Consider the following 15401-nt stretch of genomic DNA (forward strand, 5'->3'; position numbering starts at 1 on the left):
GGACGTTCCATGTACCATAATTCATTGTCCATTTTCGTTGCGGATGTCTTCGTGGTTTTTCCAGGTCCGGGTTCCAAGGCTGGGTTTTCGGATTTTAAGCAGTTCCTTTTTTACGAATGTAGAGTCGCTAGCCCTACGATCCAACACCCAACATGGAGGGCCAGAGTTTAATTTTGAAGTTTGCTTTCTCCTAGATGGATTGTATTCTCTACGACTCTAGAGCTCCATCTGCCCATTTGTATTTGATTTTATACCATCCCTAAAATCGGGGGTCGCCACTTCCGCCATAAACACCGTACGGAAATCTTCTTCTCCGCCGTGGATACCGTTGTGGTCTTCATCCGTGACCCTGGACAAAGGACCCTAAGAAGCTACTAGTTTCCCGGGTCAGGAAACTCCTGGAATCAGCGGAGGGCAGGGATTGATTCACTTTCCCTGGTAGGACTATCCAAAGGAGTTCCTACCCGCTACCTCTTAGTTAACAATTTATACATAATATTAATTGAGATAATCGGTCTATAATTTTTCAGATCTTTTTTGTCTCCTTTTTTAATCAATAATTGGGTGATTGAGTGGTTGAATGGTGGATTGAGGGTGATTGATTCAATTCAATTACTGGGTACGTTTCGTGTTCTTAGTATTTTATTCAATAATATAAGACTTTCCTTGTTATTTTCCGCCATTTTTAATCATCTCCACTGTATGCCGTCTCTTCCTGGTGATTTATTATTTTTCATTTCTCTAAGGGCTTTCTTTATTTCTGATTTGCTAATCTCTGGTTGTAGGTCATAGTTAGCATTTTTTATTTTAATTTTCAATTTTTGAAGAGTTTTTTGTGTCGGTGGTTGCTTTTTATATATAAGTCTAAGTAGTACCGTTGTGTTATTGATGATATTTCATGTATATCGTTGGTCTCTTCATTCTGAATATTTTTGATGGCATTTATCTCTGTTTTTCCAGTTCTGGTCGTAAACACTTATTTGTTTTAGGCTTATCAATATTTTCTTCCTTATTCCTTTGTTAAAATTTCTTCCTTTTTCCTTTGTTGCACACGATTAACTCCACTACCTATGCCTTTTGACGCAATTTGTCTGCTTAAATTGTAAACTGTCTCCTTTTGTGTATCAACCTCAAAATAAGATAGCCGCAGTTTTGATAAAGCCAATCTAAAGGAGTATAATAATTACAACTGATTGTATCTGACAATAACATTGTTGTTTTTAGTATTCTCTTTACAATAACATCACATTTTATCACCTTTAAGGGTATGGTTTGAAATATTTAATTTTTTTTATTATTTCAAATAAAAGTGCATACTTTCAAGAATACTCTTTGAAAATTTAAAAATAATTGGAGTAAAATTACCAGAGATACAGGGTGTTGAATATCCCTACCCTCGACTCGCTTTGCCGCGACTTCGCGCCAGCACGCTTGAGCGTAGTGAGAAACGTTAAACAATTGTTCGCCTTCTCTTTTGTAGATTACTCCTCGATTCAAAAAACATATTCCAATGTGCATCACTTTACGATTTGGCAGACAAATAAGAAGACGAAGATGCAGTTGTCAAAACTTTAAACGCATTTTTCTCAAAACTGCTTTTTCAACTGCGGTGGACATTGTAAAGCCTGGGTTTCCTCGAAAGCGGCACCGACAAACAGCGATCGTAGCACTGCGATGAATTACGTCAGATTACGGTGAAAAATTCAAGGTTCTTCACTGGGGCAATGGAATGTGCAAGCTCAGCAAGCGGTGGCTTCCAACGCATCCTTGGAAACCAACACTATTATTTTGCATGGTACAGTTTTTTATGATGTCATTCATCGCAGTGTTACGATCGGAGGTTGTCGGCACCGCTTTCTAGGAAACCAGCGCTTAACTGAAAAACTACTCGGCCGATCTACCTGATATTTTGCACAGATTCTCTTTAGACATTTCATTAGGTAACAACGTCGAGATATTTTTCTTTTTTAGCTTATTTTTTGTTCAACAATAATAAATCTGTTGATTTTCACAAAATTTTTGCCAAAAATTTCATTTTTTTTATTTCTGAGTGATACCAAAAATTCAAAAATCATTAAAAATAAAAAACTCGACGTTGGGACCTCGTGAAACTCATAAGCTAATTAAATCTTTTTGAATTTTTTGTTTCGTATGATCGAATGTCGAGTTCTGATGTCCACCGCAAAATCCATTTTTTTGTGAGCTGCCTGTCAAAATTTGTCACCAATGGCTTATTTTTCAATATTTGGATTGAATTTTTTTCTAAATATTCTTTGAATTGTACTTAATATGCTTATTTAATTAAAAAATAAAATAGTTGTACCATAGCTTCGAAAAAAATTCACAAAAATGTGCTTGATTTGTTGATTTCAAACCATACCCCCTCCTTAAACCTTCCTTGGACTTCTACAAATGTTTAAAAATCGAAATTCACCAAATCGGTTCAGTCATACTGGAGCTGTTATAAAAAAGAAATAAAAAATTAAAAGTTCGTCTATCAAACGTCATATGTAGTGTTTATATATCGTCAGATGTCCTGGACAAAGTGCACGACTTGTCGCATTAGGCTTGTATAAGATTAGATGAGAATAGAAAACATGATTTTATACGATATGAAGTATTTATCTACTAACATTAACAAACATATTTTGTGTTTGGTTTTAGGTCAAAAATGGAAAACTCGCAGAAAAATGATAACACCAGCATTTCATTTTTCTATTTTAGAAAACTTTGTTGGTGTTTTCGAGGAAGTAGGACAAGTATTCATCAAAAAGTTGTCAAGTAATGTTAATAAGCCATCGTTTGATATATACCCCTTGCTCAATTTATTGACATTAGATATTATATGTGGTAGGTTTTTTCACTTAGTGACCTGTCTTTTTAGTTTTGCATATAGCCTCTTAGAGGGCACCACCAATAAAACCTTCAGACACAAGTCACAAACGTAACCTCAATATTTTGTTGACATAAATTGCGATACAACAAGTCGTGTAGATACATTGAATTTTTGAAATTATCAAGTCAGTCGAAAAATGAATCTTAGCCGAGAACATTTTCGAGCAATAATTTTTTGACAATTTTCTGAGTGAATTATCCCAACAGCAATGTCACGCTAAACTGGTGTCTGTGTTTGCTCCAGTCTCAGCGACGAATCCAGGCCAAGTCCACCCAAAACATCAGTCACACAGCAAAACATTTAGCAGCTAATTAAGGATGACCGCCGTGTAACTAAACGGCAGATAGAGGCATCTTTGTGCATTTAAAGACATCGATCTAAAATTAAGTACTTTCCATGGGAAACAAGCCACAATTTCACTAAAAAAATAAATTTATTAACGTTTCGAAGCACAAATCGGGTTTCGTTGTCAAAATACAAAATACTACTAAAATAAACAAAAATTTTGTTGATAAGTAAAAAAAATTCTTCTAATAATTTATTTAATCTGACTCATTTATATTGGCAATTCAGACGTATATTATACTAAGTCTATATATAAGTCTTCTACTTTAAAATGATATCGCCAATATTTATGAGTTGCGTTCCTGGGACGACTTTACTAAAAGATAGTTCATTCGATTACATGAAATCAATCCCAACTCAAGAATATCCGTGGCAAAAAAATCATAGCATGTGATCTGTCTTTAAAAAGACAACCAAATGCAACGATGACAGTAAAATTCTCGCGTTAGAGATTTCATAGTAAATCACGAGGGAAAACCAGGAAAAAACCTCGTGATACTATCCCGACATCGTAAGTATTTGGTCTTACATTTAATTTACCTTCAAAAAACTAATACCAAATTCCGATGTTTAAATTATAAATAATATTAATAATACATAGATATACAATAAGTAATAGTAAAATATAAAATTTGTATGATCACTAACTCGATATGTTATTGACTTACTAATCGTGGTATTTTCTTTCTATTGACTTCCTCTTTCAGTATGGGTAACCACATCCTACTGCATTCTACCGAGGAATTTGCGACACAATTGATTTCATTTAGCATAATTAGAGCCGCTTCTTTGATTTTTCTCTTTTTCTATTTGATAGATCTCAAATATGTCAAATATTTGAGATCTATCAAATTCTCTATTTTTAATATAAGACTGATGTTCACTTATTCTAACGTTTAATGGTCTTGATGTTTCACCTAAATAAAATTGTTCGCATTCACGAGGTATTTTATAAATGCAGTTCTTTGTTCTTTCTTGTTCATTGTTAGGTTTAGTTTTAGATAGAATAGATCTCAATGTGTTTGTTGTTTTGAATGTTGTTGAAATGTTGAATTTATTTCCTATTGTTTTAAGTTTGTTGGATAGTCCTTTTATATATGGTATTGTTATTTTCCTCGTATTATTTCTTGTGAATGTTGTAGGATCCCGTTCTAAGTTGTTCTGTTCCATTCGATCCAATCTTGACAATTCCTTATTTATAAACGATAAAGGATAATAATTTTTTAATAAAACAGATGTTAACAATTGTTTTTCTTCTAAAAATAAATTTTCGTTAGAACAAGTAATTTTGGTTCTATCATATAAGGATTTAATGATTCCCTTTTTAACGTTGATGTTGTGCTTTGATTTGTAATTGAGATATATGTTGGTGTGTGTTGGTTTTCTATACACTTGAGTCTCATATCCAGTATCCTTCTTTGAGACTAAAACATCGAGGAAAGGCAAAATTTTATTGTATTCCTTTTCCGTTGTAAATTTTATTGTCTCTTCTTGATCGTTTATAATATTCAGGAATGTATCCAACAATTCGGATCTATGAGGCCATATTGAAAACACATCATCTACATATCTCCACCATACAGTGGGTTTTAAGTTTTGTTTAGAAATGATATTAGTTTCGAAATCCTCCATAAATATATTAGCCAATAATGGAGATAAAGAAGAGCCCATTGCTAGACCAAAATTTTGCTTATAGAATTCATTATTTAGTTGAAAATAGGTATTATTAGTAATAACAACAAATAATAATAATAATAACAACAAACACATTGAGATCTATTCTATCTAAAACTAAAACATAACAATGAACAAGAAAGAACAAAGAATTGCATTTATAAAATACCTTGTGAATGCGAACAATTTTATTTAGGTGAAACATCAAGACCATTAAACGTTAGAATAAGTGAACATCAGTCTTATATTAAAAATAGAGAATTTGATAGATCTCAAATATGTCAACACGCATGGGATAATGAACATAGAGTTCAGTGGAGAGATTCAAGTATAGTCCTGAAAGAATCAGATAGTAACAGGAGAAAAATCAAAGAAGCGGCTCTAATTATGCTAAATGAAACCAATTGTGTCGCAAATTCCTCGGTAGAATGCAGTAGGATGTGGTTACCCATACTGAAATAGGAAGTCAATAGAAAGAAAATACCACGATTAGTAAGTAAATAACATATCGAGTTAGTACAAACTTTTAGTATTACTTATTGTATATCTATGTCACAATAAAACACTGAAAACTTTTGTTTTCTATACTTCCACAAAATTTATTATTTACAACTATGTGACTACAGCTGTTTCGGCAGAGTGCCTTTCTTAAGTGATATAATTTACAATGTGTTTGCCTTTTTAAGTCTCTAATTGAAGAGGTTAAGGAGTGGGGAGCTGTTTGTCTCGAGTTTGTCATTCAAAATTTTATCTGTATTTTTCAGTTTATTAATTTCCAAAGATTCTAAAAAAGATAGCTTAAGGCCTTTATTTTGGATATGCAGAATTTGAAACTCTTCATTGAAAGAATGATTATGATCTAGAAGGTGAAGTGTGTATGTAGAAGTGTCTGTTTTTCTATTGTTGAGAGCCCTTTTGTGTTCTGCTATCCGTTTGTCAAAAGTTCTGCCAGTTTGACCGATGTACGTTTTCGGACAGTCACCACAAGTTAGTTTGTACACACCACTCTGTAGTTGCTTTCTCTTTCGGCTTTTATTGTTCTTAATATATTTGCTTAAGTTGTTGTTAGTTCTGAAAGCTGGTATTATTCCTTTCTTTTCTATGTATCTGGCTATTTTTGTTGTTATCTTGCCAGTATATGTGAGAGAGCAGAAGGTACTGGGTTCTTTCTGTGGTGGTGGATACACTAATTTCAGGGCTTTCTTATGGAGTTTTTGATTTAAAATTTTGTTAACTGTTTGTTTGTTATAGCCGTTGTTTACTGCTATTTGTTTAATGATGTTTAGTTCTATCTCGAAGTTATTTTTTTTCATGGGAATTTCTGTCAGTCTATGTCTATGGTAGGCTGCTAATTTGTGTTGTGTAGGATGGGATGATGAATTGTGTATAGTTATGTCAGTATGGGTAGGTTTATGATATACGGAGAACTCATGTTTGTTGTGTAGTCTGGTAATCGTTACATCTAGAAAGTTTATGGAATTATTCTGTTCTGTTTCTATTGTAAACTCAATATTACTATGAAGTGAATTAATGTATGATAGAAATTGGTCAAGTTGTCTGTTAGTTCCTGTAAAGCATACTAGTATATCATCCACGTATCTCCACCAATATAAGAACTGTTTAAATACGGGATGTTTAGAAATTGTTGTTTCAAGTTGGTTCATAAATATACCTGATAGTAATGGGCTTAGAGGATTACCCATAATAAGTCCTGCACTGTTGTTTGTGTATATTTGATTATTGAATTCAAAATAGTCTTGTTTTATGTAAATTTCAAGGAGGTGTAAAATCTCAGATGCAACGATCGGATTTGTACTATTATGGTGTAAAAGATTTTTAACTAAAACAAAAGTTTCTGTAGGAGGAAAAGGATTTTTTACGTCAAATGAAATTAGTCTGGAGTTGTTGGGCAATTGAAAATGTTGTATTTTATTAACTAGTTCTAGTATATTTTTCTATAGTTCTATAGTTTCTATAGAACTAATTCTAGTGTATGTCTAAGCAGACAAAGGTAACACTACTATTGCTATCGACAAAAGAGACTATAATAACAAAACAATAGAATTTTTAACTTACCAAAACAGTACACCACTAAACAAAGATCCCACAGAAAAATACCGAAAACAAATTAAACTAGCCATTGAAAATTCAAAATCAATACTAAATCCAACAGAACAGAAATACCTTAATATTATGAACCCACAACCTCCTAAATTATACTCTTTTATTAAAATACACAAACCTGACCACCCGATAAGGCCTGTAGTTTCTTTTTATACAGCTCCGTCATACAAACTTCCAAAAAAACTGTCAGATATTATTACAGAATACACTAAATTTTCAGCTAAATTCACCGTAAAAAATACACTAGAACTAGTTAATAAAATACAACATTTTCAATTGCCCAACAACTCCAGACTAATTTCATTTGACGTAAAAAATCTTTTTCCTAGTGTTCCTCCTACAGAAACTTTTGTTTTAGTTAAAAATCTTTTAGACCATAATAGTACAAATCCGATCATTGCATCTGAAATTTTACACCTCCTTGAAATTTGCATAAATCAAGACTATTTTGAATTCAATAATCAAATATACACAAACAACAGTGCAGGACTTATTATTGGTAATCCTCTAAGCCCATTACTATCAGATATATTTATGATCCAACTTGAAACAACAATTTCTAAACATCCCGTATTTAAACAGTTCTTATATTGGTGGAGATACGTGGATGATATACTAGTATGCTTTACAGGAACTAACAGACAACTTGACCAATTTCTATCATACATTAATTCACTTCATAGTAATATTGAGTTTACAATAGAAACAGAACAGAATAATTCCATAAACTTTCTAGATGTAACGATTACTAGACTACACAACAAACATGATCTCCGTATATCATAAACCTACCCATACTGACACACCTATACACAATTCATCATCCCATCCTACACAACACAAATTAGCAGCCTACCATAGCATGATACATAGACTGACAGAAATTCCCATGACAAAAAATAACTTCGAGATAGAACTAAACATCATTAAACAAATAGCAGTAAACAACGGCTATAACGAACAAACAGTTAACAAAATTTTAAATCAAAAACCCCATAAGAAAGCCCTGAAATTAGTGTATCCACCACCACAGAAAGAATCCAGTACCTTCTGCTCTCTCACATATACTGGCAAGATAACAACAAAAATAGCCAGATACATAAAAAAGAAAGGAATAATACCAGCTTTCAGAACTAACAACAACTTAAGCAAATATATTAAGAACAATAAAAGCCGAAAGAGAAAGCAACTACAGAGTGGTGTGTACAAACTAACTTGTGGTGACTGTCCGAAAACGTACATCGGTCAAACTTGCAGAACTTTTGACAAACGGATAGCAGAACACAAAAGGGCTTTCAACAATAGAAAAACAGACACTTCTACATACGCACTTCACCTTCTAGATCATAATCATTCTTTCAATGAAGAATTTCAAATTCTGCATATCCAAAATAAAGGCCTTAAGCTATCTTTTTTAGAATCTATGGAAATTAATAAACTGAAAAATACAGATAAAATTTTGAATGACCAACTCGAGACAAACAGCTCCCCACTCCTCAACCTCTTCAGTTAGAGACTTAAAAAGGCAAACACATTGTAAATTATATCACTTGAGAAAGGCACTCTGCCGAAACAGCTGTAGTCACATAGTTGTAAATAATAAATTTTGTGGAAGTATAGAAAACAAAAGTTTTCAGTGTTTTATTGTGAGATAAAATGAACTTCCATCAAGTAACGGTCGAATCCATCAAGTATATATATATTATATGTATTATTAGTATCATTTATAATTTAAACATATTAAAGTCGGAATTTGGTATTAGTTTTTTGGAGGTAAATTAAATGTAGGACCAAATACTTACGACGTCGGGATAGTATCACGAGGTTTTTTCCTGGTTTTCCCTCGTGATTTACTATGAAATCTCTAACGCGAGAATTTTACTGTCATCGTTGCATTTGGTTGTCTTTTTAAAGACAGATCACATGCTATGATTTTTTTTGGGACGGATATTCTTGAGTTGGGATTGATCTCATGTAATCGAATGAGATATCTTTTAGTAAAGTCGTCCCAGGAACGCAACTCATAAATATTGGCGATATCATTATCAAGTCTTCTACTTTAAAATGTATAATATACGTCTGAATTGCCAATATAAATGAGTCAGATTAAATAAATTATTAGAAGATTTTTTTTACTTAGCAACAGTATTTTTGTTTATTTTAGTAGTATTTTGTATTTTGACAACGAAACCCAATTTGGGCTTCGAAACGTTAATAAATTCATTTTTTTAGTGAAATTGTGGCTTGTTTCTCATGGAAAGTACTTAATTGTAAAAATGCCACAAGGAAATAGCTTCAGAACAACATCGATCTAAAAGATCCTACATGAACAATTGGGTGTTAGGAAGTTGATTTGCCGTTGGATCCATCATTTGCTTACAGAAGGACAAAAATCGGTTCGCGTCGATTGGTGTCGAAAAACATTGGAATGGTTCAACAAAGGAAACTCAAAAGACGTTTATTAGAAAAAACAAATATAGGGCATTTAGCCCTACAAACTCCCGAATAAAATTTTTTTTAAATACAGCACCTAGAGACTTGCATTTTTTTGCATTATGTTCAGGATGATGTAAGGAAAAAAGTACACTATTCAAAAATGGGTGGAAATGCATAATTGCACTGTAAAGTGCATAAAATGCATCCATAATTGCATAAATAAAAAAATAAAGTCAAAAGCAGTATACTAAGGAACAAAATTTATTATTTGGAGGGTTTTTGGGGTCACTGAATACGATTACGCCATCAGAACTGATCCCCGGATTACCTGGTGCTCAAGGTCACGGCAAGAGACATCATATTCTGGAGTTCCGATGGTTTTCGGCTTTAAATCGATGCAAACGGATTACTCGTGGATTTTAGGGGGGGGGGCTAAATACGAATATGATAATATCAGAATTGACCTCCGGGGTATCTGATGCCCAAAGTCGTTACTAAAGCACGTCATCTTCTGGAGTTTCGAGGGATTTCGGTACTAAGTTGATGTAACTGGACTACTCGGGGGGTTTTTGAGGTGGTTAAACACGAATATGCCATCAGGATAGACCTTAGGATTATCTGGTGCCCAAGGCCACTGTAAGTCATCTTTTGGAGTCATCAAGGTCATCTTCTGGAGTTTCAAAGCCTTTCGGTATCAAATTGATGCAAATGGCTTACTTACGGGTTTTTGAGGTCGCTAAACATGAATATGCAATTAACACCGACTCCCTGTGCACCTGGAGCCCAAGCTCACTGCAAGGGGCGTCCTCTTCTGGAGTTTGAGAGATTTCGGCATTAAATGGATAAAAATGGATTACTCGGGGGTTTTTGAGTGGTTGAATACGAATATGCCATAAGAACAGACCTCTCGATCACCTGGTGCCCAAGGTCACTGCAAGAGACGTCATCTTCTGGAGTTTCGTGTATTAAATTGATGCAAACGGATTACTTACGTATTTCTGGGGTTTCCAAACACGAATATGATATCAGAATTAAACTCCGGAGTATCTGGTGACCAGGATCGCTACTAGGGCACGTCATCTTCTGGAGTTTTGAGGGTTTTCGGCATAAAATGGATGAAATGGATTACTGAAGGAGCTTTTGAGGACGCTAAACACGAAAATGCCATTGGAACAGACCCACGGAGCACCTGTTGCCCAGGGTCACTGCAAGAGGCGTCATTTTCTGGAGTTTCGAGAAATTTCGTCATTAAATTGATGCAAATAGATTACTGAGGGGTTCTTGAGGTTGCTAAATACGAATATGCCATCAGAACCGAATCCCGGAGAACCTGGTGCCCAAGGTTATTGCTAGGGACGTCATCTTCTGGAGCTTCGAGAGTCTTCGGTACTAAATTGATGCAAACGGATTACTCATAGGTTTGTGGGGTTACTGAACGCGAATACGCCATCAGGTCTCACCCTCGGAGCACCTGGTGCCTAATGCAGGTCATCTTCTGTAGTTTTGAGGGTTTTCGGCATTCAATTGATGCAAACGGATTACTTACTAATCCGTATTTTGCGTTGTTGAACACGATTGCGTCATCAGAACAGACACGAGAGCACCTTGTAGCCAGAGCACGTCATTTTCTGGAGTTTAGAGAGTTTTCGGTACTTAGTTGATGCACATGGATTACTAATAAGTTTTTGGAGTTGCTGAACATGAATACGCTATCAGAACAGACACCGGAGCACCTGGCGCATAAGGCACGGTATCTTCTGTAGGTTCGATAGTTTTCGGTACTAAATTAGTGCAAACGGATTACTCTTGAGTTTTTGGGGTTGCTGAATATGAATATGCCATCAGACTTAACCCACGCAGCATTTGGTGTTAAAGCAGGTCATCCTCTGGAGTTTTGAGTGTTTTTGGTACTAAATTGATGAAAACGGATTACTCATTGGTTTCTCAGGTACCTAAACACGAAAATGCCATCAGAACAGACACCGCAGCACCTGGTGCCTAAAGTACGTTATCTTTTGAATTTCTGAGAGTTTTCGGTACCAAATTGATGAAAAATGGATTATTTTTTGGTTTTGGTGTTGTTGAATACGAATATGGCTTACATGAGAAATTCTAGAGTATCTAGTGATTACGCCAATCACTAGTAATGTCAACGCGTAATAAAACTCATGTAAAAAAATTAAATAGATCAACATAGTAGAGTTCGTATTCCGAAAAGCCAAAACCCATGAGCAATTCGTTTACATCAATTTAGTACCAAAATTTTTCTAAACTCCATAAGATGATATATCTTAGGCACCAGGTGCTCCGATGTTTGTTCTGACGGCGTTTTGTCTTCAGCAACCCCAAAACTCGATGTGCTGTATTGAAAATTTATTTATTTTGTGCTAAATGCCCTAGTCTATATAGTATTGTTAGTGGCGATAAATCTTTACTCCTACCAACCGGAAAATAAACGCCAATCCGGTGTGTGGGTGCTTTACGATGAAGAAAAACCAACAAAAGTAATCCGTTCTCGAAGTGTCTCAAAAAAAATGATTGCAAGTTTTGTGTCAAAATCTGGTCATGTGGCAACAATTGCTTTAGAACATCGACGAACGGTTACTTCTGATTCGTATACAGGGTGTCCCGGAAAATAGTGCGTTCCTTCAAGGTATGAGCTAAGTGCACCATTTAGAGCAAAAAAGTCTAATAAATTTTTTTTGTTAAGTCAACCGTTTTCAAAAAAATAATTTATTAATTTTAATGCATTTGATTAATGTCCACAGAAAAGCAAATACAGCCGGCAGCGCTGCGTTCCTTCTGTGCTAAAATAATTTTACTGTAACTCAACTATCATGAATCATCGATCATAGGCATAATATACATTGATAAAATACTGATAACAGTAATAGAAAAACAGCATAATATTTGTGTTTATTAAATATCTAATAAATAAGGTTTGTAAAGTGTTTTAACTTACATAAACTTTTTTTATTACAATAAAGCTACGTCTTCAAGAAGCATCGATAGAACATGTTGCAAACATTTGAGTACCTGCATTTCTTCATTCAATCTTCTGGGAAGTTCGAATGGTTCAATTAGATGATTATAAAAAATATTCCCAGCCCACAAATTCATACTTTTGTCAACCATGAAAGTTAAACACACCATTCGTAAAAATAAACTTTATCTGCACATAACACTTTACACAGAAATTCGGGTTCTCTGAAGATCTTATTTTACTTGGAGGTAAATAGCCTTGCTGTAAATCTTGCACTAAACGTAATTAACATAATATCATGATACTCGCTATCGAAATCATGACAATATCACAACAATAGGATGTACCTCTTCTGGGGTTACAGGTGATTATGATATGACTGTTTGTGTTTACAATTTGTATATTTTTATCTAAGCTGTGTCAAAATAAATAAAACTGCCGTGTTGCCAAATGTAAATTTTAGTAAAATACATTATTTTAATTTTTTGGGGCAACAGATGACTTTAGAAAAAAAATTTATAAGAAAGTTTTCTTTTAAATGGTGCATTCTACCCACACCTTTAAGGAACGCACTATTTTCCGGGACACCCTGTATAACCGTTTGTTTACCAGAAATTATCGCGAAACTCTCACAAAGCAACACACAACGGCGAATCATCCTACATCATGACAACGCAAATGCTCACACTGCCCAAAAGATAATTAGAGTATTTGGAGCTTCAAAACATTGAATTGTTAAACCATCTACCATATAGACCAGAGCGAGGAGTCCCAACCACTTCTTCACGTTCCCAAAGATCAAGAATTCAATGCGTCTGCCATGATTCCAGTCGCCAGAACAGCGATTTTGCAGGTGTCAACTGAAGACTGGAATAGTTTTACCAATTGGTTAGCAATAGCCAAAAGCAATAAAGTACTTTAAGTCTATATATTTTTTGTTTTTATGGCTATATGCAAAACTAATAATTACACTTTTATAAAAAAGAATTTTTTATAATAAAACCTTTTTATTATTTTATAGGAAAGAATATAAAATAATTTAACGATAAACGATTTAACGATAACATGCTTAAAATTCCAAAAATTACACTCTAATAAAAAAGTACTTTTTATAATATCACGATTTTGTTATTGTACATATAGGACACAACATGTTTGGAAAGAATAATTAACTTATAAAATATGAATTTTTAGTAGGTGTATTAACTGTTATTTATAATTATGATTCCAAAAATTACACTAGTATAAAATAGTATTTTTTATAATACCACGGTTGTTTAAAATGGTATATATAATTTTAAGTATATAAACTTTTAATTATTTATTAAAACAATTAAAAAAGATACGCAACAGCCGGGTTCCAACAGGGGACCTCTCGATCTGCAGTCTAATGCCACTGAGGCACCATCAATTTGTAGATATAGATTTATTAACGTACTTTAAAATATCATTGCATTAGTCACATTTTTAAAATAGTTTGAAATAAAAAAAAAATCGATTTATCCTTAAAGTGTGATTGGTTAGTGGGGTAAAACTTTGTAGATCCGTTATAAGTAATAGATAGTAATAAAAGTTAATAACAAAAATTGTAACCAACTTTGATTACAGATTGATAATCAGTAATCGTAAATTGTAAGTTTTAGACAATTATTCAGTCATGGCTTACTTCAAATTTGGAAAGATTTAGACCCGTAATTATTAATAATTTTGCTCTGAAAAATGAAAATATCTCGAAAACTAATAAATTTACACATAGGGAATGTTATACAAAAATTATAGTATGGGAATGGTACTTTTCGATAATACTATAAAATACAGGGTGTTCTATTTACTGAGAAAATAATGTACTTGTGTTTTGACTCACCCTGTATTCAATATAAAGAAAATTAGCAAAACAACCATTTACGAATATTTTGACAATAAATAAAAAAATACAACGTCAATAAATCATTGACCTTGTGCTTGCTTTTATTTGTACAGGTAGTTAAACTTGTTACGATTTTCATATAAAAGTGGTTATAACTCTGTAAATACCCCGTATAACATACCAAACCTTTATATTTTTGTAGTCGAAAAGTTTCGACGATTTCGAATATAAAATAACATACAGGGTGTTCTATTAAAAAAAAAACATAAGTTTGGTCTGCCACGATGTTATCGAACACCCTGTAACATTCTAACTAATTTTGTAATGTGAAGCTCAAAGTTCGCTACAATTTTTGTTATTAAGTTTTATGGCTATACATTACTATAACGGATCTACGGAGCTTCACCCCACTAATTATTAATCATCCTGTATAATAGCAGTAAAATATTGCATTGTTAGCTAGTTCTAAGCTATCCTGAAAATTTCAGGTGTCTAGGTAGCCTAGAACTATTTTTAAAATGGATTACAAAATTTGCGGAGTCCGTGACACCAACCAACCCAAGTATATAAAAAGGTTTTAAAAAGACAACCTATCGTATTACCAAAACTTACCTAAATTTACACAATAATTTCTGCGCATTCAAAATAAAAGAGGAAACAAGTTATTACTATTAAAAGGACGTAATATGGTTGTGAAACTATTTTCCTTTGGGATGTTTTTTACTGAATATTTTATACATGGGACTAATTTACAATTAATTTCAATAAAAAATATATTTTTTATTCATTTTCAATAAAAATTGATTTAATATACAGTGTGAAATTTTTAATATAGTGGCAGAGGGGGATTTCGTGGCAGATTGAAGTCTATGAGATTTTACTGATTTTTTATGTAATTTGGCCCACTGAATCCGAGTCTTCAGCATGATTTTTCGAATTTTTAGTCGAAAAAATCGCTTTAAAGCATGCATTTTTTTTCACAAAAATTAAAATATTTGATATTTAAAAACTCAAAAAGTATTGATTTATTTTAATAACGTTATATAACAAATTTTGCTTTGAATTTGTCCCTCTAT

The 15401-nt window shown here is 33.3% G+C and overlaps 1 protein-coding gene across 3 annotated transcripts in view; it reads left to right on the top strand.

Annotated features, from left to right (window-relative positions):
• The window catches only part of LOC114336456 (cytochrome P450 4c3-like), a 222147-nt gene that overhangs the window by 25316 nt on the left and 181430 nt on the right, over window positions 1–15401 (top strand). For all 3 annotated transcript variants that reach the window (XM_050652567.1, XM_028286826.2, XM_028286825.2), the window contains exon 3: window positions 2665–2850. In XM_050652567.1, the coding sequence (XP_050508524.1) occupies window positions 2665–2850 (186 nt within the window). The remainder of the gene's footprint in view (window positions 1–2664; window positions 2851–15401) is intronic.

Source organism: Diabrotica virgifera, chromosome 6 (assembly GCF_917563875.1).
Source record: "Diabrotica virgifera virgifera chromosome 6, PGI_DIABVI_V3a".
Classification (NCBI taxonomy): Eukaryota; Metazoa; Arthropoda; class Insecta; order Coleoptera; family Chrysomelidae; genus Diabrotica; species Diabrotica virgifera.